Raw genomic sequence first — 27329 nt, 5'->3', positions numbered from 1 at the left:
CAGCCTTAGCAAAACACTCGATGGATGCCAGAGCCGTTCCAGGCGAAATCAAAGCTGTAAAAATGAAAGGAGACTAATCTATTGTCTTTATACACGGTGCATTTATTACAAATTCATGGCGTTCATCAAGGCAACGGGGCACTGACGGGAGATACAGGGAACCTTGTTAAACCTGATTCGTTACAATTGATGGGCCTATTAATCCTAGCTTGGTGCCATTTTTAATAACATCATAACCATTTATTAGTGTCGTCAGATAATTAGTCTTCTCTCCAGCTCCTAGAAAGTGTAGCCAAGGCTTGGAAATATTATTGCTTCATTATTAGTTAACCCTAATGAAGCCATAACAGTAAGAAGCAATGGAGTAGAGGAAAGTGTCCTAGACTCAGAATCCAAAGACCTCAAGTCAGATTCTGGCTTGGCAATGGATTAGCTCTGACAGGGGGGAAGTTGGCTCCCCTCTTGGAGTCTCCATTTCTGCATCTGGGGAATGTCTTCTCTATCCCTCTAACAGGACTATGGGAAGGATCATAGGAGGTAATAATGCATGTCAATTGCTCTATAGCTCCCAAATGCTATAATTGCCAATTGTGTAGTGAACAATGGGTTGACAGCTAAAACACCCACTCTTACAAAAGGTGTTGGTGGGTGGCAGTAAATTCTAAAGAGTCATTCATAGAAAAATAGCCCTCCCACCACATGACCATTGTCACTCCTCTATTAAAGAGGAAAAAGGAAACTTATGGTGGGCATGAGAGCAGTCAGGAAAAGGTCCCCTTGAACACCATACATTATCAGTTCATCCATCAACTTATGACTAAATGACAGGCTGGTTACCTTATTATATAGAGATTTGAATCCTCTTCCTTCTCCTTTGCCCTTTTCTACTCAACCCTGTCCTTCTCTTTTGTCTCCTCATCTTTTCTTTCCTTCCCTCTTCTCTTCCCCTATTCTTCTCTCATCTTGTATTCTTCTCTCCACTCCTCTCCACTCTTCTCTGCAGACCTTTACTCTCATTTTTTTTCTATTCCCTTCTCCTTTCTCTCTCTCTCTCTCTCTCTCTCTCTCTCTCTCTTTCTGATGTATGTGCATATATGTTTATATATATATATGTATATACATATATCTTCAGAATACATACATATGTATGACTGTCTTTTTATGCCTTACTTGAGGCATTCTTGAGATGTGGCCTTTTATTGTAAGCTATCTGTGTATATATCCTGTCATCCCTACCAGACTCTAAACTCCTTGAGGGCAAAAACTATGTTTTAGACTGCTTAGCATTCCCCTTCATTACTTAGTATAGGGTGTTGCATATGGGAAGTGCTCAGTACATGTTTATGGGATGGATGAGTAAAATGTACAACAATAAATTTACATGCAGGATGGTAAAAGGCATGTATCTCTGGGAGAACAGCATAGTTAAGAATAAATGTGTGTCTGGACAATAATAATGATGATAACTAGCATTTATATAGTGCCTACTATGTGCCAGGCACTGTGGTAAGCATATATTACCTCATTTGATCCATATACCGACCTGGGGTGGGGTGGGGGGTATAAGTGCTATTATTATCCTCATTTTACACTTAAGGAAACTGAATCAAATAGATATTAAATGACTTGCCCAAGGTTATACAGCTAGTAAGTGTTCAAGGCTGGATTTGAACTCAGGTCTTCCTTCACTCTATCCTCTGTTCCACTTATTTGCTTCAGCAAGAATTATGCTAATGGGTGAAAGAATTTTGTGTGTGTACCGAATTTTTTTACTCATTTTGGCCCTTCTGGACCCTTTCCCTAGCCTGTGTTTTCCTAGTTCAAGGAAATGACATGCTGCCCATCATCCAAGAGAAGCCTTAATATGGAAGACAGACTAGGCAGCATTATAATGTTCAGCTCTTTCAGGCTGTGGAGTCATGGCTGGGGACCTGGACATATTAGCTCAGAGGAACTTGATATTAGTAAGGTAGAGGTCAGCTTTGAAGGAGGTCACTGGTGGTGAGCCCTGGCATCTCTGTCTGGCCCTGTACTGTTTAACATTTTTATCAATGACTTAAAGGCACTTATGACATACTCATCAAATTTTCATATCACAGAAAAACTCAGAGAGGTAGTTAACACATTGGATAACAACATCAAGATATGAAATATCTTTGACAGGCTAGAACATGGGTCTCAATCTAATAAGAGGAAATTTAATCAGGATAAATATAAAGTCTTATACATACTTGGTTTCAAATAAAAACATTCACAAGTGTGAGATAAAAAAGGCTGTGGTCAGAGAATAGTTCATCTGAAAAAGATCTGGGGGTCTTAAGAGAAACCACAATGTGTGTCAGCCACGTCATCCCATCAGGGATATTGCTATTTGAAGATCAGGGCAGCATGACCAATACTGACCCACCTGAGTACAAGTACTCAGCAGGCCCTCAACACTGATGTAAAGGCTATTCTGAGTGTGTGGAACCTGTGGCATTCCCTGGTTGCCAGTCCTAGAATTTGGTGCACAAGTCTGTCCATCTGGGAATCCTACCACTACCATCATTTACTGTGGGTGGAATTCCCAGTGCTAGAACAAAGCAAAACCAGAACCAGAACCAGAATCAGAAATTGAGGAACCTAAGAGAGTTTATTGAGTTTTCCAGCAAGGGAGCCCTACCTGCACAGTCAGAGACTCCCCAAAGGAACAAAAGGATAAGGCTTATTTAGATTTCAATCAGAGGGGAGGTAAATTGGGTACAGGGTACCTTGATTGGATAAGGCTTGTTATTGGGTGATTGGGTAAAAAATGGGGGGGGGCAGATAACAGGAAAGACAATTGTTTGGGTTAACCATTTTTCACAACCCTGACATAATAAATAGGACTGTTCTAGATACTTTCAGAAGAAAGGAAGACCATAAACAGGGCAAGAGTTGCAATACAAACAGGGTCAGAGACAAAATAAAGAAACTGCAGACAAAATGGAGTTGCTTCAGTTTTCTCAGTTACCTACACTAAAGTGGCTGGCTCAGTCTGGGTGGGGTCTGAATTCTTTGGATTGATTATCATATATAGAGATATTGTCCTGAATCAAAGGGACAGCTCAGTCCTTCTGACCTGATATAATCCATCTTTAATTATGTGAACCAATTAGATTTGATTGATGTAGAATGACCCTCCTCTTATTGAAAAGAGATAAAACCTGGAAAATTAGCCATTCTCTCTCTCTCTCTCTCTCTCTCTCTCTCTCTCTCTCTCTCTCTCTCTCTCTCTCTCTCTCTCTCTCTCTCTCTCCCTCTCCCACAAGAAGTTAGGGAGCGATTTTGTCAATTCCTTACCACTTCAGATTGATCAATAGATAATGTGCTTGCCCAGAAAAAAAAATTAGATTTTTTCTGATTGATCCCAGAGAACAGTACTGAGAACTGTGACCAATGACAGGAAGTCACAATAATGCAGATTTTGGCTCAATATAAGGAAGAACATAACTGTGTTTTTAAATGGTATGGATTTCCCCACATGGTAGTGAGGTCTCTATCACTAGAAATATTCAAGCAGATACTATTTTACCATCTGAAGGCATTCTTTCAGTGGGCAGAAGGTTAGACTAGGAAACTTTTGAAGCCCAGCAGAAAGCATCTAGTCCCTCTTCCATGCATCAGTCCTTTGAAAATTTTAATAAATCACTTATATCTCCCCTAAGTCTTTTCTTCTCTGGACTAAACATTACCATTTACTTCAAATGAACTTCACTGTGACATGGTTCCAAGTCATCTCTTCATCCTAGCTATTCTTCTATTGATATTTTCTAACTTGTCAATGTCATTCCTAAAACAGTGACTAGAATTGAACACAATATTCCAAATGAGGTTTAACCAGAGTAAAAGACAGTGGGTTTGTTGGCCCCTTTGTTCTAGACACTATACTTCTATTAATGCAGCCAGAAATGAAATTCTATCTATCAGCTGCCATTTTACACTTGTTGATTCATATTCAGATTGCAACCTATTAGAAGCCTTACATCTTTTTTCACTTGAAGTATTGTCTAACCAAATTGCCCCCCCATATTATACTTATGCATATGAGTTTTTGAAACCAAGTGAAGAGTTTAACATTTATTCATATTCATTTCCCCCTTTACTTCACTCTACTTTCAGAATTCCTTTTTAAAAAATATTCCAAGTATGTTAAGTTAAATGAGGGGGCAGCTAGGTGGTGCAGTGGATAAAGCACTGGCCCTGGATTCAGAAGGACCTGAGTTCAAATCCCGCCTCAGACACTTGACACATACTAGCTGTGTGAGCCTTGAGCAAGTCACTTAATCCTCATTGCCCTGCAAAAATAAAAATGTTAGGTTAAATGTCACTTCTAACTTCAGATCATTTGAAATTGAAAGGCACCATGAGATGGTGGATAGAGTGTTGGACCTGAGTTAGGAAGACCTGGGTTGAAGTCTTACATCTTACACTTACTAGCTATGTGATTCTGGGCAAGTCACCTGCTCTGAGCCTCAGTTTCCTTATCTCCAAAATGAGGAAATAACCTATAAGATATCTCACAGTGTTGTCCTGAAGGTCAAAGGAATAACATAAGCTTTAAGGAGCTATGTAAATGTAAGTGATTATTTGATGGCATGTCATTTATGCTTTCATCAAAGTCAGTGATAAAAAAGCTGAGTAGAGCAGGGTCAAGGATAGAACTATGATTGCTCTGCTATAGACCTCCCTTCAAGTTGAAATCAATCTATTAGTCACTACTTTGGGTCTAATCAGTCAACCAGTTCTGAGCCCACCTAAAAACTACTTTCCAGCTGACATACCTCCAAATTGTTCATTAGGATATCATGGGAAACTGTCAAATACCTTACTGAAATCCAGATATACTAAGGCTAAGGCATTCCCCTGATCTACCTATCTAGTAATGCTGTCAAAGAAGGACATGATGTTAGTCTGGCATTGCTTGTTCTTAATGAACCCATGCTGGTTCTTAATGATCACCTTCTGAACCCTTTTGAAGTGCTCACAATCCACCCTTTTCATAGTCCATCTTAGAATTTTACCCAGAATCAATGTCAGGCTCCCCAGCCTATAGTCCGAAGTATTCTTCTTTCCCTTTTTGAAAATTAGGCTATGTCCTTTTACATGTCTGTGAAACCTCTTCCATTTGCTGTGATTTTTCAGAATCACTGACAGCACCTCAGCAATCACACAAGCCATTTCTTTCAGTACACTGGGATGAAATTTGTCCAGAATTCATGCCTTGAACTCATCATGGACATCTCTATGCTTTCCTTCCCATCTTCTCATTCTTCTTGGTTTTCAAGTCCTTATTTAAATATTTTCTTCTGTCATTCCTGGTATAAAGATGGGTCTCCTTGGTAGCTAAAGTAAATGCAAAAAAGGAATTTTAAAATTCTGCTTTCTCTCTATGATCTGTTATTTTGTCAATTCAATCAAAAAGGGTTCCTATCCCTTCCTTTATTGTTCTCTTGTCCTTTGTTGTTATTCAGTCATTTCAATCATAGCCAACCCTTTGTGTGTTTTTTTCTCGGTATAGATAATTTTTTTTTGTTTTTTGAAATTTATTTATTTATATAAGTTTTCAACCTTTGTTTAGATAAGATTTCCGATTTCAAAATTTTCTCCCTCCCTCCTCCCTCTCCCAGAGAGTAGGTAATCTGATATATAACATTAAACATATTTAGGCTATTTCTTCTTGTATAGCCAACCTTTTGTGACCCCATTTGGAGTTTCTTGGGAAAGATGCTATAGTAGTTTGCCATATCCTTTTCTAGCTCATTTTACATATGAGGTAACTTTGGCAAAAAGAGTTAAGTGACTTTCCCAGGGTCACACAACTAGTAAGTGTCTAAGGCTGTGTTTGAACTCAGATCTTCCTGGCTCTAAGCCTGGCACTCTATCCACTGCACCACCTCACTACCTCATTGTCTCTCAAGGGTCAAACAAAGAATGGTCACAGCTAGATGACATGGATATATACCTGCTCAGATTCTGCCCCAAGAAGCAAAAGAGGCATGTGGCAAATTGTGGCATCAGCAGAATTTATTTCCAATCTTCTTAGCCTCTGCTTTCTAATGTTTTCCCACCTCCACCCTTTCTCCCTGTTTCCCTGTCAAGGGGAGTTTTCAGGATATATCAAAGAAGGAAATTTAGTTTCCTGACTTAAAATGTCAAAATAGTAAACTTCTGGATGGGCATGGAGCACATGTCATTGGGAAGAGAGTATTTGACCAGAGAATTGCTAATTTAGGCAAAAGGACTTTAGAAGACAGAGGAGGAAAATGGCCAGATAAAACTGCAAAGCTAGCCATTCTACAGGAAGTAAGGTATGACAAAGAAAGACAAATAATAGAGGAGGTAAAGGCCAGTAATTCACAGAAAGGAATAACCAGAGAAGGGTCAGGAAAAATACTTATGGCCTCCAATGTCCATAAACCAATGTGCCAACTGTGGGTCATAAACAAAGAGAGCTCAAGATTTTAACACAAGGCAGTAAATACAATCTCATTGGAACCCCTAGGGCTTGATAGGACTGTAATATAATAATAATAATAACTGACATTGATATAGGGCTCCAAGGTTTGTGAAACCCTTTACATATTATCTTATTTGAGCCCCACAACAACCCTAGAAGATAATTACTACAGATATTAACTCCATTTTACAGATGAGAAAACTAAGGAACCTTTTTCATGGTCACACACCAAAGAGAGGATTTAAATCAGACCCACTCTTTCCACTCCATCATTCTGAATATGACAAGTCAAAGACCCAAGACATAAAGTTAGGCCTAAGGCTGGGCCTGAAGTGAATGGTGAGACTGTGATATAGATATTAAACAGAAAAGATGTCAGGAACTTGACTTCTGCAGCCTGAAGTCTGAGGACAATTATGAGCTGTCTGTGGTCCTGAACAAACATTTTCACAAATAGTGCCGCATATAACCTGGGCAACCTATAAACCTAGATGTATGGCTGCCCTTCCATGGGAGTGAGTCTAAGCAGATGCAGTTTAATTACTATCATCTAGTTACATCAGTCTCCTGCTCAAAAACTTTCAATAACTCCCCATTGCCTGTAAAGTATAAACTCCTGATCCTGAATTCTCAGAGACAGGAAAATTGGAAGGGACCTTGAATATAATCTTTTTTTTAAAATCTCTGAATTTTACAGATAAGGAAACTTGGGCCTGAAAAGTTTAATGGTTTGCCCCCAAAGTCACACAGGGAACTAATAAGTGGAGAGTCAGAATTCAAACTCGGGCCCTCTGATTCAAAATCCAGGGTTCTTTTCTTAATACTCACTCAAGAGCTTTCACATTCTGACTCCAGCCTTCCTCCCAAGCACTATCTTCTGTTACTCACCATCCCTGCCCCCATGAGATGGAGGGCAGAGGAACTCACTCTACTCCATTCCATCAACCTCTTCTGGAGACTCTCCAGACCAACTCCACAAACACCCCCAGTAGGAAGTTGGTTTTTTTGCCACACTGCCTTTCCATGTTGAAAGTGATCTTTCCCTCCTCAATCTTCTAGGACTTTGCATAAATCACTCCTCTGTCCTTACTCTTCCTGTCCTCCTACTTATCTATTTACATGTTCCTACCACCCCCATTACATTGTAAATTCCTTGAGTGCAGAGTCTGTTTCTTACTTCATTTTTGTATCCTCAGGTTAAACATAGACTCCTACACATCAAGTGATTAACAAATGTTTCTCTAATTAAATTGAGTGAATTCACAATTGAATAATCTTCCTGAGGAGCCCTGTGCTTTCAATGTCTGGTGGCTCGTCCTTCCTCTCAGTGTTTTGAGTATGTATATCCTGCTCCAGTCCAGGGCAGTGGGCTACTGTTCAGGAGAGGTATAGCTTGCCTAATATACCACCACAAGGGAAGTAGTCCCCTGTGGGAATTCAAATATATTAATTGCTGAGAGAATGGGCTTGGAGGTCGTTAGAACATAGTTTCCAAACCAGAAGGGACTTTAGATACCTCCTCATTGTACAGATGAGAAAACAAGCCTAGATTCAGTGATTCATCCCAGGTCACATAAATAGTATGTCACAGATACAGGATTCAAGCCCAGGCCCTCTGACTCCAAATCTAGCACGCTTTCCACACTGTCTCTCGCTTCAGTGTCCTCCCTACAGAAGGAAATACACACTCCTCTTGAACCAGCTGAACTCTCTTCAGAAATCCAGGCCACCAGGGCTCGGGCCTCTACAGTTCCTTTCCTGGCATAGGGATCACAGAAAAGGGTCTCCACGGACTCCCCCAAGCACATTCCCCATTGCCCCTTTTTCCAAGTCTTGACTGGTCCTATCTCTCAAAGCTGCCTTTCATGTCTCTTCCCAACTCCATGAAGAAGGCAGACCTGGCTGTGGCCCCTCTGACCATCACTCACATCCGGGAAAAAGCCATTGACTTCTCCAAGCCCTTCATGACCCTCGGCGTCAGTATTCTGTACCGGAAACCCAATGGCACCAATCCTGGCGTGTTTTCCTTCCTCAACCCCTTGTCTCCTGACATCTGGATGTATGTCCTCCTTGCCTATTTAGGCGTCAGCTGTGTCCTCTTCGTCATTGCAAGGTAAGAGAGCCTTCAGAACTTCATGGGTTGGGGTGGTGATGGGGTGTGTGTGTGTGTGTGTGTGTGTTTGTGTGTGTGTGTGTGTGTGTGTGTGTGTGTGTGTATGGGGAGGAGGGTTTAATTTATCCACTGTGTTTGGTTCCCTACTATTCTAGGGTTACTATATGTGATGTGGGGCCATTTTGTGTTGATGAGGAGTTGTGAGAAAAGGGCACAAAATGGGTCAGGAGACAAAACCTTTGACTTAGAATCTAGATATCTAGGTTGTAGTTCTATACTCTCACCTACAAAGTCACCATGTCACTTTGGACAGACTACCTCCTTCTCTGCCTTAGTTTTCCAATATGAAATCTGGCTCTTTACCATCCTTATTACATAAGCATCAGATCCATGGCCAAAGGTTCAGGGACTGATGCCCATTCTGCTCCCTCTCCCTCTTGCCAGGGCCTCTGAAAACTTATAAGAATGAGAGTTTGGCATTCACCTTCAGACCCCAGGATTATCACTGACCCCAAACTCTTTTTCCAAAATTTTGAACTCCAGCAGCTCTAGGTTCTGTCTCAGTGATGAGGACCATCCATGACATTCAAAGGAAAGCTGAGTTCATTACTAAAGATGGGACCTCTGAGAACTGGCCACCCTCAGTGATGTCAGGGGCAGCCAAGTTTCACTGGAATCCTGAAATTGCTTCTAGGGATACAAGGACCAGTGAGATTTAGCCTCAGTCAGAGAACCCTCACAGCATATAGGGTACCTGATGCTCCACACAAAAGTAATAGTATACCCATGCACCCACGCACACATCATGCATATATTCATGTACATGTGCTCATATGTACCCATGCACACACTGTATGGTTTAGCATACATGTACAATCTATATGTCTATTTGTCCATTTTTCCATACCTGTTTTTCCCCACACTTGCCAATCAGGGGCAAAGCAGCCACTTCAAGCTGTTCTTGGTTGCCTCTCAGCCATGACTTCAACCCCCCAACCCTTCCACAGAGCCATCTGTCAGCTGAATGTCCTGCCCAGCTCCTACCTCTCCAAGAGAAGCCATAAGACTTCAACTCAGAGCTGGGTCTTGCTGCCCTGTAAGAGCAATGTGATAAAGGAGGGGCATATCACATGCTTTTAGAGTCTGCTCAATGATGATGTTAGCACACAGAAAGTAGGAAATTTCTTTTGTTTTTCCGGGCAATGAGGGTTAAGTGACTTTCCCAGGGTCACACAGCTAGTAAGTGTCAAGTGTCTGAGGCCCGATTTGAACTCAGGTCCTCCTGAATCCAGGGCCAGTGCTTTATCCACTGAGCCACCTAGCTGGCCCCCAGTAGGACATTTCTTAGAGAAGTTAGGAAGGATCATAGTGATGGACCCAAGGTGGCTGATGCTTCAGGTTCAAGGTCAGGAATCAGAACATCTTTGAGTTGTCTATAGCAAGGAGGGGACTGAAGCATGGGGGATACAATGTGAGTACTGATATCTACTGAAGCCTAAGAAGATAGTTGCTTGGCTGTGAGTCCAAGGAGAAAGATAGGTGCAGAAATCTAGGGAGGCAGGTGTCTGTGAATCAAGGCCGGAGAGGGAAATGTTTGGTAGAGTCCGGGAATGTCTGTGTTTGTTGGTGAGATTAGGAAATGAGATAGCTCTGAACTAGATCAAGGTCTGAAGGCATCTCTTGGGTAATAAGGAGAAAGATTCTTGTATAGAAGGTTATGAAAAGAGGTCTTTCTGAAAGTATCCAGGGAGAGGAAACTCTAGTGAGGTCAGGAGATCCTGTCTCTGGGCAAGGTCAGATGTATACCCACAGTGGCTCTTGCTCCTTCAATCAATGCAACCAATCCAATGCCAGACCCCGTTTAGCTTTCTGGTGAATCTCTGACAGCTCTGTTACATCCTTCAATTATTAGTGAAACTCAGGACAGGGCTAGGATGAATGGTCATAGAGTGAGTAGCTAGGATTGGGAAGGGACTGAGCGTCCTGCGAGGGTTGAATGAAGGAACTAAGGAATGTCTAGCCTGGAATAGAGAAGACAGTGGGAATCTGATAGCTGTCAAACTATATGAAGGACTGTTGTGGAGAAAAGGAATTAAATTTGTTCTGTTGGCTTCAGAAAACGGAATCAAGAGCAAAAAAAAAGGAAAGAACAGATTTGGGTTTAACACCCAATAGAACCTAAGCTCCTTGAGTCTAGGGATTTTTGTTTCATTTGTGTGCATCCATCCCAAACACGCAGGATAGCACATTGTATACAGTAGGCATAGGATAATATGATCATAGATTTAGAACTGGATGGGGATATTAGAAGCCATTTTATCCAACACCCTCACTTTACAAATGAGGAAATTGAGACAGACAGAGGGCAAGTGACTTTTTCAGAGTCACTCAGCTACTAAATGTATGAGGTAGCATTTGAATTTGACTCTTCCAGACTCTAAGCCCAACACTATCCCTTGTGCAAATGCCTGTTAAATTTAATTGAAGAATAAAGCTTCCTAAAAATGGAATGAGTTCTCTGGCAAGTTGGTAGGTTCCTCATCACTGACGGAGTTTAATCAGAAACCTAATGAGCATATGCTAGGAAGTTGTAGAGGATATTCATGATTCAGCTGAGGGATGAACCAGATGATGTCTGACCTCCTTTATTTTGAGGTTCCATAATTCTGGGCATTATTCAGTGGGTGCTTATTAACCAACACACTGACTTCCTTTTTAGACAACTATCACACCTCCTAGTCTTGTCTCAGTGTGACAGGATCGCTGATGCCAGCAGGTGTAACACAGACCAAACAGGTGTTCTGGCTCCTGCCATAGACCCCTTTAAGCACCATACAACCCAAGGATCAAAGGGTCAGGAATCCCAGCTCCAACTCTGAATTAACTAGAGTATGCGAAGGACTCTTTGCAAATAGCCACTGGTTTATGCCCCTTTTATAGTTAAAAAAAAAGTAGTCCTTTTGATCTTCCTTTTCATGATAATGGGGTCTGGGGATGCTGGGAAAGGGACTACAGGAGGCATTTTAATTTCTAACAAGATGGGGGCAGGTCATATAGAGCCTGGATTGGGAATACCCACATAGTGCCCATTCTATCATCAGAATTGGAGGAGATTACTGTAATCACTGAGTTCTGTCACGTGAGATGGTGTCCTGTCTGCTCTTACATGATAATAGCTGCATTTTACGTAGGTTTTCAGGTTTAGAAAGCCCCTTACCTACATTCCCTGATATGAACTTCACCAAAACCTTTTGAGGTAGGCAATATGAAAGGGATAGAATTGGACTTGGAATCTGAAAGACTTGAGTTTGAATCCTGCCTCAGCTCTTAACTGGCTGTGAAACTCTGGGCAGATCGTTTAACCTCTTTTAGCCTCAGTTTTCTCATCTATAAATTGGGGATAATGAAAGTACCTACCTCCCAGTTGTTATGAGAATCAAAGGGGATACCATGTAAAGTTCTTTGCAAACTCTGAAATGTTCTATAAATGCTAGCAGTTTTAATGCAGACATTATTATGTTATAGATAGGGAAATTGGGGCTAAGAGAGGAAAAGTGATTTTCTCTGTCACACAGAAAGTAAATGGCAAAGTAGTGATCCTCAGTCAAATTTTCTGACTACAATTCTAGCACTCTTAATACTTTGTCACATTAATTCTAATCTTATAAAGAGAAGGAAATAAAATATACACACACACATACATATATGCATACACACACCTTAGCTTTATATACCCAGAAAAGTCACTTAACCTCTGGGCTTCTATTTCCCCATATGCAAAACAAGAGGATTGAACCAGGTGGTCTCTGAGTTCCTTTTGAGCTCTCAAAATGCTTCCAACTCTAATTCAAGGGGAGGCAAAAATGTCAGAAGGAATTCAAGGGAGCTAGACTGGAATGCCTCCCTGGAACTAATCATCCCTTCACAGAAAGCCCTGCCAAGGGACTAAAAATATTGGGGCTCAGACCTGTATCTTATAGACAATTCAGGTCCTGGGGATTAAGTAGAAGACTTCTCAATCTCACCCTTGTCAGAGGGGAACCACTGTCTTTTTGTGGGTCTTTTCTGGAAACCAATCCTGTCCAAGTCATACCTCTGACCTTGGAGACCTTGCACTGTTTCAGGGGCCATTGCTGTTTCCCTCATCTGTTCCAGCACATCTGGCTCACACTTGGACATGACCTTGAACTTTCTTCCTCCTCCAGGCAAGTGATAGGTTTGGCATCTTCCCCCTCCCCCCTTCATCTGGCTCCTATAGGAGAATCCCCTTGACTTTGGGCTCCAGCCTAGGGCAAGAATGAGACACACCAACGGATGAATAAATGGCCCCTGGGGTGTTTTTTTCAATCCCAACATGACAAGAATCCCAAGGCTCAGAGAGCCAATATTAGTCCAGATAAGAAATCCTAAAGAGCCAGAAGGAAAGGATGGGGACAGGAGGGATAATGGTTAGCATTTCAGACCAGTCCAGGGACCAGAACCCAGATCTGCATATACTTTTCATAAATTATCTGGAATAATAATAACACCCCTTAAAGCCCAACCCATCATCCATGTTGTGAGGTTGGGGTGGGAGGGAGGTTGGAATGAATAGTAAAGTAATGGAAAGCCAGCCAGAATCATGTATTGGGAGGACTTTCTGTTCCCCGAGACCACTATAGTACCTATATAGGCCTGGTAGATCTGGGCTCTACACCCCAGCCAGTGTGATGGAACTGTCCTATGAAGAAATAAAGAGGCAGCATAAAGTTGAAATCTGGCCCTGCTCAAAAAAAAAACAAAACATTGGGATGATCAGCTTGACACTGAAGATGTAAGCATACATTCACATTCTGTTACCAGAAGAAGCCAAGATTCACCAGAACAAACCTGAAATATGAATAAATGTCCTGCCTCCTGAAAATGCTTACATGTTCTTTCCACCTTAGTGAACCACCTCTACTTTTCTAAAGAGAAGAAAGCACACACACACACACACACACACACACACACTCAAAATGGTGCTGGCCACTAACGCTATCAAACCATGGCAGACATGATCCACTGGTGGTATGTTAAAAACAAACTAATAACAGATATTACCAGGATTAGGCAAGGCACTGCTTTCCATAAATAGTGCCCTTATCTACAAGTCACACAACAACATATTGCTGTCCAATGTAGGGCAATTATAAAAGTTAACTTCATCTCCAAAGCCTGGATTGGACAAAATACAAGCTAAAATGAAGGTACTACTAAAATCTGAAGGAACAGTTGAAGACCTTGAAATCATTAAAGATCTTCATTTAATAAAAACTCTAGAAATTATACCTAATACAGAAAAGGATGACCAAGTCCTGATAGTTCATGTGATCTTGAAAAAGAAATGTGCATACTATGATAGGAATTCTGAAAAACCCTTTTTGAGTTTGACATCATGAATCCAACTGAGAGACTGAAACAGAGTAATTTTTTAAACTATTGTCTGATATAATCACCATGAACAAACTCTTCCATATTATTTGACAGAAAATTTAAAGACGTTTTAGACACTGCACATAGCAATATATATGGCAGCAGTTGCTATGATAAAAAACCAAGAAGGAAGGGTGGATCCATCAAGAAATAGAGGCATCCAATACTACTATGGCAGAAGTGATTTGAAAGAGCCATTAAAGATCTGTGGGGGGCAGCTAGGTGGCGCAGTGGATAGAGCACCGGCCCTGGAGTCAGGAGTACCTGAGTTCAAATCCGGCCTCAGACACTTAACACTTACTAGCTGTGTGACCCTGGGCAAGTCACTTAACCCCAATTGCCTCACTAAAAAAAAAAAAAATCTGTGGGGAAAAAAAAAACTGGAAGGTTACACCTGTATCTGGCTGGTACATGGATTAGAAAATTTGAATGTCATGTTCAAATTTTCAGCCAGCTAGGTGATGCAGTGTATAGAGTGATGGACCTGGAGTCAAGACTCCAGTTCAAATCCAGCCCCAAATGCTTACCAGTTGTGTGATCCTGGGCAAGTCATTTAACTCTGCCTGTCTCAGTTTCCTCATCTATAAAACTGGGATAATAATAGCACCTCCCTTCCAGAATTATTGTGAGGTTCAAATGAGATAATATTTTAAAGAACTTTGCAAATCTTAAAGTGCTACATAAATGCTGGCTATTATTATGATTATATTGCTCAGTTAAAGGCAAAAAGAAAAAGAAAAGAAAAGAAACATGTGGAAAGGAATCCAGAAAACAAAAGGATGTCAGAAATTTGAGATTTCTTTATAAAAGTTTAAAAGTTAAGGTAGTACAAGTAGTAAAAGCAGTTAAAAAACAAAACAAGACAAAAATTCAATATCAGTCAAAGACTTTAATACAGAGGCTTGAGAAGTAAGGCAACAAAAACCCTAGAGGAAAGAGGATATGAGAAATATCCAGCTATCTCCCTCATCACAAGAATTCTAGCACAATTAAATTCAAGTTGGATCAAATAAATACCTAACAACTTTCACATCAGCAATATGATGTATAATAGAACTGTTATCTTAAGGCAGGTGACAATAACTCTAGCTTCTTTGCAAAACTGCAAAGCAGTTAGGCCATGTAAGATCTATAATTACTGGCTCAAACATTTCAGTGATGAATGAAATATTTCAGAGTGGCAAAGGACTTGACCAGCTTCCTTTCAGATGCAGGCTTGATTCTACCAGTCCTGCTTTCAGCTAAAGCATCAAGGCACCTTGAGGGAGTCAGAAGAAAGCATGTGCCAATCAAATTAAACCATTATCACCTTTGACCACCACTTGCCCTCTGACCCTGATGGAGACATTCCCAAATCCAAGATTGTTGGGGATGGCAGCGCCACTCCAACCACCTGTCCTGCTTCCAATCCAGTTTACCTAGCCATAATCCTGGGAAGCAACCAAGATGGAGATGTGAACTGGCCACTGCTTTTGCAGTTACCTCCTCAGCAACCACAGCTGCTGAAGACTCACTTGGAAAAGAAAGTTCCTACCACCAGAGACTGGTTCAACATCAGAAACAGATATTATTTTATCAGTGGATATGACATTAAGTAAGATGAATTACCAATTGCTTTGCTACTGCACCCTAAAGACCTTGAGATCTTGTATCTGAATTGAAACATCTTATATGTATCATCTCTTCCATTAGAATGTGAGCTCTTTGAGAGCAGGAGCTGTCTCCGTATTTCCCTTTATATATCCCCAGCACTTAGCACAATACTTTGCACATAGTAAGTGCTTAATAAATTATTTTTAAAATTATTTATTTCATTCTTAACAGGAGGAATTGCATATCTTTTATTAAAAGATGAGAACACCAGGGACCCCTTTTAATGCAGGTCAATTATGTGCTTATGTACTTTATAAAACACACCTACAGTTTCTATCACTTAAAAAATCTATAAACACAAGAAAACAATATATTGGCTGAGGAACAAAAAGAGTGCGTCAAAATGTCCCAGAGGATATAAAGAGTAACTTATTACTGATTCAGTAGTTATGGAATAAGCTGCCCCCAAGTGTCATGAGGTTTATCCTCCCTTTGTTGATTATCTCAGAACCTTTGATTCAGTTGTACACTTATGGTTTATTCATGTAATGCAAATATATAAAATAGATCCAAGTGTAGTGAGAACTGTAACATTTGATGACCATGTGGAAAACTGTTTTCTATGTAAAAACATACTATCAACACAATAATGTCAATAACAACATACAACATGGCATTTGAGGGGAAAACCAATTAAGACCACTTGGGTGTGCCTGGCCTTAAATGTATTATTATTTATCCTGAATGGTAGTAAATATAGTCTCCAAATTAAGGGAGAAGTTGAAACAAAACAACTTAATAATCACTGGGTAAAATGAATAATGTCAAACTTTATTGTTCTACTGAAAACACATTAAACAGTTCCTTCTGCTCATCAAATCTTGCTCAATGATACAAAAATTTCTCCTGAGCCCCCCAAAAATGCAAAAAATCATAATGTATGCCAGTGAAAGGTAGAGACTGAAGGCTTCAAGCTTAAATCTAGAAGTCACATTGAATTAATGTTGAAGGTGATACCTACAAATACCTTGGTCTCCTCCAGACAAGAAACATCAGACAAAGATTTCAAAGGGAAGCCTGTGTTTGAATACATTAAGAGATTTATTAGTATTCTGAAATAAAAGATGTATGGGAAGAACATATATGCAAGACCAGGCCTATGTATACTTTTGGAGCTACAAAATAAACAAAACAGATTTGGAAAGTATCCTTACAAAAACCTAGATGATATGAATGAAACATAACCCTAAGGTACCTATAGAAAAATGAATACTTGCTTACCAAAAAGGAGGAAGAAGGATTATAGGCATTCTTAGAGCACTTGATAAACCAGTAGAGGACCTAAAGAAATACTTTTGGAACAGGCAGACATCATTTCAATGAGCAATAATAAAGGCTGATGACAAATTCACCATATTAGATTTGTCAGATGTGACTAAAAGTGGTTTACCACTGGGTGAATTCTTTGAAAAGGTTAAGATACAAAAATGGAATCAAAAAGTTCTCCATGGATGACATCCACATTAGCAAACAACATGTCAATAATGGAACATTAAACAGGTAGCTGAATTATGCAGATGTTTATGGAAACAAAAGAGTTTATAATGGCCCTTACAAACTGCAAATGACATCACGTTTATCCTTCAGAAGTCAAGACCTAGGGACCAATGTAACTTGTGCAAGAAAATGGTAGAAACTATCTCCATATTACCGTAGATTGTAAATAATTAGCACTTACTTAATACCTATTGTGACCAGGTAGCTAGAATTTTATATCAGAAGCTCTTTGTCTTTCATTAACTGGTATATTATATTCCCATTCTACAAATACAGACTTCAAAACATCTTGGAAAATTCACTCTATACACTATACTGAATCTAGACAACTATCAAAGACCAAACTGTTGCCTATAATTGCCTCATCAGGACATTGATCCATAAAAGCTTAAGAATGATGTTTTCAAGGGGGCAGCTAGGTGTCGCAGTGGATAAAGCATCAGCCTTGGATTCAGGAGTACCTGAGTTCAAATCCGACCTCAGACACTTGACACTTACTAGCTGTGTGACCCTGGGCAAGTCACTTAACCCCCATTGCCCCACCAAAAAAGAAAAAAAAAAGAATGATATTTTCAATAGCTCTCACCACACCAAACACTCACAATCACCAAGCTGCATAGAATGAAAGGTTTTCAAAATACAGAGATGTAGAAGAGGAGATCAAAGGCATACTGAGAGCAGGATGAGGTGCATCTATGGTCTTGTCTTACAACCAGAGTTTTACCAAAGATGTTCTCAAGGAGCCTCTAGAGGATGAGCTTAAATCCTAATCCTTTTTTTAAAAACTACAAAAAGCAGTTGTTGTAGTGGTCCATAGGATATTAAAAACAAAGGAATAATAGTAAGATAGAAATTTGCCCAGGGACTGTTTCTACCTGAATTCCATCAAAAGAGATGAAAAGGTGATCATCAGTAATAATTCTTTGTATCGCACTGAAAGGTTTGCAAAGTGTTTTGCCCATAATAATCCTGTAATATAGCTCACGTAAAGGCTATTATACCCATTTTATGGAAGAAGAAATTAAGGCACAGGGAGGCTCCTATATGTCAGAACTTGGACTCAAACTCAGGACACCTGGCCCCATTGTTCTTTCTGGACTCATAGCATTGATCTTCCTCTCTGAACCCCTTCTCTAAGGCCCTGGAAGACCAAGTAGAGAACAGAGCCAGACTCCAGCTCTTGAGTCATCTTCCTGGTCTTGAGTCATTTGGGTCAGAGCAGGAGGTATGAGCTGGCAATGACGTGTTGGCTCAGCCTCCTCCATCTGGTTCCTCACTATCATCCCCCACATCTTTCCACAAGGCCCATACGTCTCTTTTCCTGCCTATTACTTTCGGTTAAACCCTAAGGAGGTGTCAAGCCCTTCATCAGAGCCTTATCTGGAGAGGCAATTTAAGATCTAAGAATTTAAGGTTTGGGTCTTCTCCTTGGAACTTTCTTTGAAATGCTTACCTCCTCTCCCACCCCTGCACACAGACATAGGGTTTTTGCTTTAAGGCTTTTTGCTCTAAGCCTCCCAGCTCTAAAGAGGGGAAACCAATTCTGGACATCAGTATCAGCATTCACAGCCCTTTCTGAGGAGTCAGCCCTGTTGCTACACCCAAAGAGTATTGGGAGCCTTCACTATGCCTCTTGTCCCTTTAACAATCCCACAAGTCTTTGAAAGCCCCAGAGAAACACTCTCTGGCAACTTGGTAATTGCCTGAGCATTCCTTGTAATGTAAGCAGAGCCAGCCAGTACACTCTCTCTCTCTCTCTCTCTCTCTCTCTCTGTCTCTCTCTCTCTCTCTGTCTCTCTCTCTCTGTTTCTGTCTCTCTGTCTCTCTCTCTCTCACTATTTCCTTCTCTCACTGTCCGTCCCTCTTCTCCCTCCCCCTCCCCCACTCTGGCCACTCCCAGATCCTGGAAGCTAATTTTCCCCCTTTCCTTACTTCATTTCAATGTTTTTCTACCATAAACCATCCTGAAATATCTGTGACCTTTTACCTCCCAATCTGGTGGAGCATCTGATAAATTACTTCCCCCAGAAACAATCCAGGAAGACTTCCTGAAAGAGAGGTTGCAGAAGCTGTGGAATGAGTGTCCATGTAGTGAGGATAAACAGGAAATTGTAGGGCTGATACAAGAAAAAGAACCTGGGTTTGATTCCTTGCTTTGACCCTGAAGTGACGGCCTCTTAGTGCCTCAGTTTGTTAGTCTAGTGAAGAAGGAAAATAAACCTTGAATAACCTAGCTCATGCAGAGCTGTAATAGTTTCCTATTCTTTCTACCAGATGCCCTTTGATCCAAGCGGCTTCTTATTCAGGAAATCTTACTGAAATAACAGACACTGTGCTCTAGTCAGGTCAAGCCAACAAACATTTATTAAGCACCAAGTATTTTCCAGGATACAAAGAAAGACAAAAAAAAATCAAAACCCAAACCCCATAGGCTCTACTCTCTGGGAGTTCACAATCTAATAGAAGAAAGATAACTGATTTAAAGCAACTTTGACATTTCCATAGGCCTTGGGAGAAAGCAAAGGAGAAAGGTGAGTTGGGTGGGAGAGCTGGAGAGATCTGGGTTCAGATAACAGCTCTGCCACTTCATAATAATTGTGTGGCTTTGGCCAAGTCACTTATCCTCTCGACCTCAGATTCTCTACCCCTAAAATGAGGAGGATTGGATTCTGAGGTCCCTTCTTTGATTTAAAATAGGAAGGAACTTCAGAAATCATCTGGAGTCTAACCTTCACATTTAACAGATGAGGAAGATGGTTCCAAGAGAGGTTAAGTGATTTGCCTGAGGTCATATCATAAATTATCATATTATAGATATCATTATCATAGAGTATCCCTGAGGTGGGATTCAGATGTGTTTCCCATCATTACAAGTTCAAGGGGAAATGTCAGCACCCTCCCCACTCTACCCCACCAATGTTACTATCCATGATTGCCTGAGCCCCACAGCCTTGCTCCATTTTCAGACTCTGTGATGAGTGTACCCAGGGACCCATGAACTGTCTGTCTGAGGAAGTAATGCCAAACCTAGTAGGCTGTGACTGTAACTTGCTCACTCTCCTGATTCTGGTATTGTGGGGGAAGTGTACTGCTAGGCTAACTGTCTATCTACAGAGCTGTCTGTGTGTATTTTGGGGGGCATTGGGGGAGTTTTCTTTGTTTGGGTTTGCTTTTTCTTTGTGTCCTCAAGCGTCCTCAGTTCCTGGCACATAGTAGGCACTTATTAAATGCTCATTGACTTGACCTGATGGAACAAACCCCAAGCCCAGGTAGTTCCAGCCTTCAAAGATCCCAACCTAATATCTGTCCTTTTTTGACTGGAGGCTGATCCCAAAGATTCCACTCTAAGTCCCTGCCCCAGGACCAGCCTTAACTCTCCTCTGTCAATGGGGCAAGATGGTGGTAGGGAACAGAGCCAGACTCAGGCTTTATCACTGAACTCCTCCGGTTCTCCTGAGGGCGGAAAAAAGGAAGAATAATTAGCCCATCTGGCTTGAAGGCAATTACACCAATTAGGCCTTGGATCCAATTGCTCAGGAGAGGTTGGGATCCTGAGGGGATGTGTCTCCATGGCTGTGAAACTATTAACTCAGTCAGAGAAAGGGCAGACCCCCGGGAGCAGGGTCTTGGCTCAAGGGCCAGCACAGTCTCACAGTCTATCATGAAAAGTAAGTTGGCAAAGCCACTAACTTGATTTCCCTTTGCATGGCTATCTTCAAGGCTGCTGATTGGTTTATTTTAAGTAATACAAGGATAGCTTGCCAACTCTCTTTTCCTTAAGGCTATTAGGGCATTTGAATGTTCATAAGCACATTGGAATCTCGAGTTTTATATTTTGTAGAAGGGAATCAACCTTGCACAACACTTTTCCGCTGTTACTCCCTCATTTGAGGCTTGGCTTTCACTCTAACCATGACCGTAAATGAAGCTCTGAGTCATCAGTTTTTCAGTTGTTATTCCCCAGTCTTGGCCTTTAACCAGCCATCAGACTGCTTACTCTTGTTCTGTGTTGTTGATGTGGGAGGTGTTAGGTGCTCATCAAGTCTCCCTTGTCCCCTTCTCATGTCTCAGCTCACTACTCCTCCCTGTGTTTCCCTAAGCCCCCCTCACCAGAGCATCTCCCATCCTCTTTTCCTAGTCTCACAGCTCCCCTCTCCCCTGTCCTCCACAGGTTCAGCCCCTATGAATGGTATGATGCACACCCCTGCAACCCTGGCTCAGACATCGTGGAGAACAACTTCACTTTACTCAACAGTTTCTGGTTTGGGATGGGCTCCCTGATGCAACAAGGTAGGACCTCCCTGACCCCAATGCTTCCACCCTTCTCCCTCTCATTGCCTTCTCCTCTGGGGTCAGGTCTCAGGTGTTAGCCAGGCCTGACCTAGACAACAAGACAGGGCCCCAAGGGATTCCTGCCTGGGATGAGAGGTTGGGCTAGGTGACTCCTAAGGTTTCTTCCAGCCCTGAGATTCTGTGGTTCCCTTTTGATCCCTCTTTGTCATGATATCCTCGACTCTGTTCCAGGCCCAAGGCAAGAACTGGAAAAAACAGACTATGTGCATGAGGATGCTGTGAGTTTGAGAAGGACCTTTGAGAAGGGGTACAGGGTAGGCTAGAAACTCATTGTGGAGACCCAGCCTAGAATGGAATTAGTTTATGTCACCACCATTGAAATCATTACCAGTATCTTCACCATCATCGTCATAATAGCTAGCATTTATAAAGCATCTTACAGTTTTCTAAGCCCTTTACAAATAGTAATCTCATTTGATCCTCATGACAACTCTGAGTGGTAGGGGGTATTATTATCCCCATTTAATAGAAGAGGCCACTGAGGCAGAGAAGTCAATGATTTGCCCAGGGTCACACAGTGTCTGAGGTTGGATTTGAACTTGAGTCTCCCTGATTCCAGGATCAGAACTCTATCCACTATGCCACCTCGATTCCTAGGATTTTTGCCCAGGGGTGTTTTGTTTTTTTGGTTTTGGTTTTGGGTTTTTTTGTGGGACGAGGGTTAAGTGACTTGCCCACAGTCACACAGGTAATAAGTGTCAAGTGTCTGAGGCTGGATTTGAACTCAGGTCCTTCTGAATCCAGGGCCAGTGCTTTATGCACTGTGCCACCTAGCTGCCCCCAACCCAGGGGTGTTTTAATGCAGGATTCCTCTCAGATATGGGTGCCACTGAAGACACTTCTAACTGAAATTCTGTGACTTTGTGATTCTATGAAAAATCTCCCATAGAATCACAGGATAATGGAAGGGGCACTGAAAGGTTAACTAGCCCACAGCCTCTTATTTAGCAGTAGGTAGGACTGAGAGACCAAAGTAGAAGCCACTTCCCTGGGAGGCCATCCTGGGGAGGGGACCCCTGTCAGTCATCAAGTGTTTTTATTAAGCACTTCCTGTGTCTGTGGCTTTAGAACATCAACAGAATAAAATCTATTCAGCTCCCCCTCCCCTGCCCTGTGGCCCAGAGACCCAACCTCGGCTTAGCCTTGGTTCATTAGGAGGCACATTCAAAATAGCAGATGAGTTTAAACTCACTGAGGCAAGACAGGAGTAGAGCCTGAGAAAAAGACCTAGCAATTGCCTGGTTGATGAATACCCTCCCCCCACCCCTTCTCTCTCTTGATTAGTGAGAACTATCACGAGCTCTTGCTAGGATTACTGTAGGGATGCCACTCCACTGCTACTGCTCCCAATTAAGTGAAGTCCCTGCCCAAGGGCCTTCAATCATTTCTCCTCTAGGGCCCCAAGCCTCTCCCTGCATCTCCCCTCCTCCTTCCCAAGGCCGGGAGGAGGGGAAAGGTGGAGCAGTGAAGGAGGCTGGGCTTTTCTCAGGGAGCTTTCAGAAGTAGGTTTCAACGGGGAATGAAGCCCCTGACACCAGGCTCCATGGCCTTCTCCTGATGGAGGCCACCCTGCATACACCAGGCTCCAGATCATGCCCAATGTCCCAACCCCAAGAGCTCCTTCTAATGGGGCAAAAGAGCCAAGCAGCTTATGTCTCAGGCACAAGAGGCAAAGTTACCCTGCAGAGGGGTCAAGGGAGGCTCAGGGTGGTCTTCAGGAGGTGTTATGGGGTGAGGGGTAGAATCCTGTCTCTATCCCTACCAGATCTCCATCTCACGTCTAAACATGCTCTTACCACACTGCACAGAGACAGACAGCATCTCAGACAGAGATCAGATGACAATCAGTCCTCACTTAGCTAGGTGTGGCTTCTGCATGAAGCCTCTCCACATGGGAAAATGGCAAACCTCACTTCTGACAGCTCAGATAGGCAGAAAGTCCTCCCTTCTATTGAGCTGATACCTGCATCCCTACAACTACCCCCCTACCCATCCACCCAAACCCATTGCTCCTGGTTCTGTCCTCAGAAGCCAACTTAAACACATATAATCCCTCTTCCATCGTACGGTCCCACCTGAAGCATTGCAAAGACCCACAGTTTTCTTTCTCCAAACATCCCGTTTCTTCAACATCTTTGAATGGGTTTGAGCTCCCTCTCCATCCTTGTCACCCAGCTCTGGTTCTGCATGATGTCCTTTCCAAAATGTGATGCCACAAAACAAAATAAAACAAAACAACACAAAACAAAATGTGATGCCCACATTTAAGTCAAAGCCAGCTTCCCTTCCTCATGCCCAGCCCCCATCACTGGATGCTTTTAACTCTAGGAACACAAACTCAACATCACAGGAGGTAGGTCCCTCCCACTCGTTGGATTCTCTGCTCTACAAAATAAGGGGGTTATAGTAAATGGTTTCTTAGGTCCTTTGAAGCCCTGATAGTCTGTGTTCTATGTTTTAAGGTTCTAAAGGTAGCATACATCTTCATGAGGCAGGTACTGAAAGTCTCATTTCTCCCCTTTCGCAGATGAGTAAACTGAGGTATACATTTAAGCATTCTACATGTTTCTAATCCCCTTCAAGCTGTAATATTCTATGTCCTAAGGAGCTTTCCAGCTCTCACATTTTGTTTTGGGGCAATCTGAAGAAAAGTGTCCTTTGAAAGGGAAATTTGCTATAACAAAATCAAAATCCGAAGTCCTTTGCAAACACTGAAGTGAGAGGCAGTGTGGGATAGTGGTTCCAGAACATTTGACTCCTCACCTCCAGCTCCTAGCTTCCTTAAGGTCCCAGCTAAAGTCCCACCTTCTACAAGAAGCCTTCCCAGCTCCCCCCACCCCACCTTAATACCTGTTCCTTCCATCTATTGATTATCTCTGATTGATTTTGTATACATGTCAGAGTCTGGAAGACCTGAGTTCAAATCTGGCTTCAAACACTTCCTAGCTGTGTGATCCTGAGCAAGTCATTTAACCTATGTCTTAATCCACTGGAGAAGGAAATGGCAAACCACTCCAGTATCTCTGCCAAGAAAACCCCATATGGGATCATGGAGAGACAGTCACAACGAAACAGCAAAAACATAGATAGGTTTTTTTACATGCCATCTTCCCCATTAGAATATGAGATCCTGAAGGGACTGGTTTTGCTTATTATCATATCCCCAGCTCTTAACACAGTACCTGGCACACAGTTTAATAAGTGTTTGTTGACTGACCAGACTTGGAGTCATGAACACCAACGCTAAGCTGTGTGACTCTAGGCTAGTTACTTAATACAGCTGCTTCTTCTTCACTGGTAAAATGAGGGAGCTTGGAGCTGATGACCCTAACAAATTTGACATTACTGACAGTTTCAGATTATTGGCTCAATTGCCTCTACACAGCTGCATGGACAGTAAGAGTTGACTATAAACTAGAATTCAGAAACAGCCCTTCCTGCCATAAACCCCAGGGCCAATATTCTATGCCCACCCCCAACCTCTGATGAGATCAAACAAAAGAAGTGTATGGATCATAGATTTAGAATCAACAGAGACCTCAGAAGCCATCTATTCCAAACCCTTCAATCAAAGAAACTGAGGCCAGAGAGATTTTTAAAAACTTGTCCAAGGTAATTCAAGTAGTAAATGGAAGAATCAGTAATTGAACATGAAAATTGAATATGTGATGTTGAATCCAGTAGGATTCCAATGTACCATACTGTCTCATGAAAGCCTTTCTGCTAGTCAAGAGAGAAAAACGCAAAAGTGTCGAAGATAATGATGACGCCCATCTCCATTAGCACATTAAGGACTCAGTATCCTCCTTTGTAAAAAGTGAAGGAGTTGGACTAGCTAATCTCTATGGTCCCTTCCAGCTCTCAATCTATGAGCCTAGGATCCTCTAAGGTTTACAAAGTGCTTTCCCTCACAAGGTAGGTGTTGCAGGTATTTTCATCATTTTACAGAAGAGTAAACTGAGTCCCAGAGAGGTTTATAGGAGTAGTGGTGGTGGTTGTAATAATAATTATTATCTCTTGCCAGTAAAAAGAATGCCTCTGGGGGAAGCTAGGTGGTGAAGTGGATAAAGCAGTAGCCCTGGATTCAGGAGGACCTGAATTCAAATCCAGCCTCAGATACTTGACACTTACTAGCTGTGTGACCCTAGACAAGTCATTTAACCTCTACCTGCTTCAATCTCCTCAGCTGTAAAGTGGGGATTATAATAGCACCTACCTCCTAGGGTTGTTGGGAGGATTAAATGAAATAATATTTGTAAAGCATTTAGCACAGTGCCTGGCGCTTCTTAGAGGCTTCTTCCCTCCCCCACCCCCACCAGCTATGTGACCCTGGGCAAGTCACTTAATGTCTGTCCGCTTCAGTTTCTTCAACTGGGGCTGATTATAACATCTGCCTTCTAGGGTCTCAGAGCTTCAGAGCACTGAAATATTTCCAATTTACCAAGGACTGTTTCTCATGACAGGCCTGGAGGCAGTTGATGCTAATAGAAATATTCTCTTTTGACAGTTATGATTTGATGCTGTCTCTACTTTTATACATCCTGATTGCCCCCATCTCCCCTCCCTTGCTCCTTTAGAATATAAGTTGCTTGTGGGTAGGCACTGTTTCTTTCTTTAGACTTGTATCCTCTGTGCCTAGCACTGTGTCTGGAACATTAGTAAGTGCTTAACAGAGTATTTGTTGATTGATTGGTGATTCAGTCAGTCAGCTAGCATTTATCACATACCTACCATGTACCAGGCAATGTGTAAAGTGGGTCATAGTGGATGGAGTATTGGCTATGGAGTCAGGAAGACCTGAGTTCAAATCCAATCTCAGATGCTTACTAGCTGTGTGAGCCTGGGCAAGTCACTTCACCCTGTTTGCCTCAGTTTCCTCATCTATAAAATGAGCTGGCAAAATGGCAAACCACTCCAGGATCTTTGCCAAAAAAAAAAACCAAAACATTGACTGGGGTCATGGAGAGTTAGATAGTACTGAAATGACTGAACAACAACTGTGCTAAACCCTGAAAATACAAAGAAAAAGGAGAGAGAAAGAGAGGGAGGGGAAAGAGAGAGAGCCAGAGGTGAGAGAGAGAAAATGAATGAATGAATGAATGAATGAATGAATGAATGAATGAATGAATGAATGAATGAATGAATATGAGAGATGATGAGCAAGAAGGAGGAGGAAGTTCAGAAATGGGGGAAATCACACTGCCAGTAAGGTGCAGAGTTGAGATACAAAATCAAAGTCTGATGCTTGCTTCAAAGGTTAACCTAACAGGGCAGGGGAATTTAAGAAGGGAAAGGAGTATTATGGAAATACAGAATCCAGCTCAGGCCGGCCTGGAACAAATGTTGAAAGAAACCTCTCACAACCTTTACTTCAAGGGTTCTTATATTTTCTGGGCCATGGTCCTTTTGGGCAGTCTGGTACCCACTTACCCCTTCTCAGAATAATGGTTTTAAATGCAATAAAATAAAAAATATTTTTTAAAAGCCCAGTTATGTAGAGTTGTGACTTTCCTCTCCAGGTTCACAACCCTCCTTGTAATCTATCCATAAACCACGGTCATCCACAGACCCCAGGTTAAGAACCCCTGCATTTGGTTCAAGGACCTGTTATCACCTGCAGAGATGTCCTAGCCAGTCTTTTGACCTCCCCTCAGTCCAAGGCAGAACGCTTGGAAATCCCTCTGAAGCAGATGTCCCCTTAGAGGTTGGAGGAGTGGAGCACCTTGTAATTTCCCTTCTTTTAATAGATGCCTGAGAGCCTTACATACTACTTCATCCATC

The 27329-nt window shown here is 41.9% G+C and overlaps 1 protein-coding gene across 8 annotated transcripts in view; it reads left to right on the top strand.

Moving 5' to 3' along the window:
- Positions 1–27329, top strand: part of GRIK3 (glutamate ionotropic receptor kainate type subunit 3) — a 321882-nt gene that overhangs the window by 261750 nt on the left and 32803 nt on the right. For 4 of the 8 annotated variants that reach the window (XM_043994620.1, XM_043994612.1, XM_043994611.1 and 1 more), the window contains 3 exons: positions 8368–8591; positions 12716–12796; positions 21367–21485. In XM_043994620.1, coding sequence (XP_043850555.1) covers positions 8368–8591; positions 12716–12796; positions 21367–21485 — 424 coding nt within the window. The remainder of the gene's footprint in view (positions 1–8367; positions 8592–12715; positions 12797–21366; positions 21486–27329) is intronic. The other 4 variants (XM_043994615.1, XM_043994614.1, XM_043994617.1 and 1 more) reach the window with 1 other exon arrangement.

Source organism: Dromiciops gliroides, chromosome 3 (genome assembly GCF_019393635.1).
Source record: "Dromiciops gliroides isolate mDroGli1 chromosome 3, mDroGli1.pri, whole genome shotgun sequence".
Taxonomy (NCBI): domain Eukaryota; kingdom Metazoa; phylum Chordata; class Mammalia; order Microbiotheria; family Microbiotheriidae; genus Dromiciops; species Dromiciops gliroides.
This window is presented reverse-complemented; position numbering and strand designations above follow the sequence as displayed.